Consider the following 3,022-nt stretch of genomic DNA (forward strand, 5'->3'; position numbering starts at 1 on the left):
CTTTTCAACCCGGGTCAACCAAATGGGGTTAATACAATTCCCCCCCCTTCACCCTGCCAGCCGTTGTGCCAGAACAATTTTTTTTTCAGTTTAAACTTGACAAGGGCCATTAAGGAAACAGTGGGGGGTAGGGGAGTTCTATTTAGAGACGTTTTAAACGTCCGTGTGTTAGCTACCACTCTATTAAACGAACGTCTAACCCCATTTTTACAGACACCGGGACGTAATTACCGAAAGAAAGAATGACTTGATTTCAATGAACTATGAAGCTTTTCATGGGTCCACTAATAGGGTGATAGGGAGAGAGCTGTTGCCTTCGAGCCGCCAGCTGACGTAAATCCCTACTGGCACCAAGGGTCCTGCCGCTATCCCTGCGGCTGCTACGCTGGGTGCTACGCTCGCTGCATCCACGCCTAGCGCCACGCTTGGTGCCACTTTGGCTTCTACGGCGACCAGGTCCACCCCTGCTTCATCGCTACCCCGGCCGCCAGCCGCGAACTCTGCGTTTTGGTCCTTCCCTGTACGAGGAGAGATGGCGTATTTCTTCTAGATAGTAATAATGGCCGCATCGACAGTCGCAGCTACACGGCGTGTAGCTACATGTACATGTAGTTCCGACCCTTGGAGTGCATCATCAGTTCAAAAAATACGGATGTCGCATGCACCTTTGTGTCCGGATACTGTCTCATTACACACTTGTCTTCTCACTTGATGCTTTTAAAAATCCAGGTCAAAAGGAGACACGTTTTGTCGGACAGCTCCTCTTCTCTGCGACTGTCTTCATACCCAGAAATTCCATACAAAAAGCTCCTCGGACCAGACCATGGGAGGTGGGTCTCTGGGTCGTGCAGGAGGGCTTCCTGCTCTGCAAGCGCGATGATCCTGCATCCCTACGCAGTGGAGGCACGAAGCCTCCCAATTGGAAGCCAACCATCAGCAGCAAGACCCTCAAAGAGCTCTACGTAGTGCTCACAATGAACCGCAAGCTTGAGTTCTTCGACGGCAGCGACATCGAGACACGCAGCAAGGTAGACTCTGCCTATCTGCAAGGCTTCGGTGGCTGGGACGGAGACGGTCTACTTAAAGTAGACTCGTACGGACTGGAGCTTAAAGTAGAGCGCAACGCCAAGTCGCGGATGCATCTGGCAGCTTTTAACCGCGTGGACCTTATCTTTTGGATTAATTAAACAAAAAGATGATTTAGAAAAGTTAACAGCTTATGAATGTGGATTTAATCCTTATGATGATGCTAGAAAAGTTTTTGATGTAAAATTTTATTTAGTAGCTATTCTTTTTATTATTTTCGATTTAGAAGCTGTTTTTGTTTTTCCTTGGGTTTTAACTTTAAGTTCAAATTTTTCATGGGGATTTTGGACTATGATTGAATTTTTAGTTGAATTAGTTATAGGTTTTATTTATATTTGGTGTAGTGATGCTTTAGAATGGTAAATTGAAAAAATATAAATAAAATTTATTGTTATTATTTTAATAAATCTAATAATTTGGATTTATTAAAAAAAATTAAATAAATAAATATTTTATAAAAAAAAGATATATTTAATGTTAATAATATTTAAAAATTTAATATTAAATATATCTTTTTTTTATAAAATATTTATTATTTAAGTAGAAATATTTTCGAATATTTTAAATTTATTTTATTTTAATATGTTATTATTAACTTTAATTTTTTTACCTTTTTTAGGTTCAGTAGCAGCTGGACTATTTGGTTTTTATATTGGTCGTAAAGTATCCCCCGGTCGAGAGTTGTCTCCTGTCTTCGCGGTTCGATCGTTGGATGCAGTGAGACAGACCCGACGGTAATCTTCAGGGTCGGAGTCCGAACCGTCGGATCCTGACTCAGTTCCTGAGTCGGGCGCCGTGACTTGGTGGACACGTCGAGCTGGGGCCGTAGGCGTCGGAGCCTTTTGGCGATACTTGCCGGATCCGACCGCCGCCTTCTTCTGGCGGTGTTTCGCGCGATCCACCGCCCGCAGCACTCCCTCAAGCTCGTCTGCGTCGGGAAGTCGTAACAGGGTCAGCCTGTCGGCCAGATCCACGTCTCCCACCGTCTCGATGAAATGATCCACGTGTTCCCGCAGTACCTTGGATCCCCCATCCTTGATCTTCAACTTGGCCCGTAGACCGGCCACATTTAGTCGATGTAGATACTCTAGCGGGGATTCATCCGATCTGCGGCGAGCGTGGTAGTATTGTCGTACCACCGACACCCCCAGTCCACAGTACTGGGTCTGGAAACTGCGCAGCAAATCCGACCACTTGTTCCTGGTGGATCTGCCCAGCTGCCGATACCAGTTCCTGGCTGGCCCCGCTAGCAGATCCGCAAAGGTCAAACACTTTTAGGCATCCGACGCTTGATCTCTCATGAGGGCCGACTTGACTTTGCTGATCCATGTTCGCGCTCGGTCTTCGTCTTGATCCTTGCCCGTGAACTCCTTCAGATTCGATATGGCTGAGATCCATACCCTCTGGATCATAGACAATCCATCCGGCTCGGCTGCAGCCGTTGCTACCACCGCCGACGAAGGGGATGGGCCATCCAGATCATCTGGGTCGAGCTCATCATAGGAGTTGTCTCCCTCCACTGACATCATCTCCACGTCTCGTGCTCCATGTTCGTTGAGCACTTGCGCTTGTGGCACGGGCGCTCTCATACCCTGTTCGGCCAGGAAACGACCCATCGCAGCTTCGAAGTATCGTTCTAGGGTGCCCGATGAGGTGTCGGAGGGCCCTGTAGCCGTCTGGTCTACTGACGAGGCGGGATCCGGGAGGCGACAAGATTGAACACGATCCGACGATAATCCGACTGGCTTCTTGCTGGATCTGGCTCGATCCTGGTTGGATGGTGTCAGATCGCGGGTATGGCGCTCTGGATTCCGAGTCTTCACACTCAAGGGCGCCTCCTGTCCCCGGATCCTTGCCCGCGCTTCCAGCATGGATGCCCCGGAGGGGCCTTAGGTCATGCGTCGCGGCTCCGAAGACCTATCTGACCTATCCTCAG

The 3,022-nt window shown here is 48.2% G+C and overlaps 1 protein-coding gene across 1 annotated transcript; it reads left to right on the top strand.

Moving 5' to 3' along the window:
• Positions 1–737: 737 nt before the first annotated feature.
• On the top strand, positions 738–1,187 carry PITG_22328 (uncharacterized protein; the record flags this gene model as incomplete). Its single annotated transcript, XM_002909829.1, has 1 exon — positions 738–1,187. A coding segment is annotated over one exon (450 nt), but the record flags the coding sequence as incomplete, so codon positions are not given.
• Between the last annotated feature and the right edge of the window lie 1,835 nt (positions 1,188–3,022).

The sequence above is a fragment of the Phytophthora infestans genome, genomic scaffold (assembly GCF_000142945.1).
Source record: "Phytophthora infestans T30-4 supercont1.2383 genomic scaffold, whole genome shotgun sequence".
Lineage (NCBI taxonomy): Eukaryota > Oomycota > Peronosporomycetes > Peronosporales > Peronosporaceae > Phytophthora > Phytophthora infestans.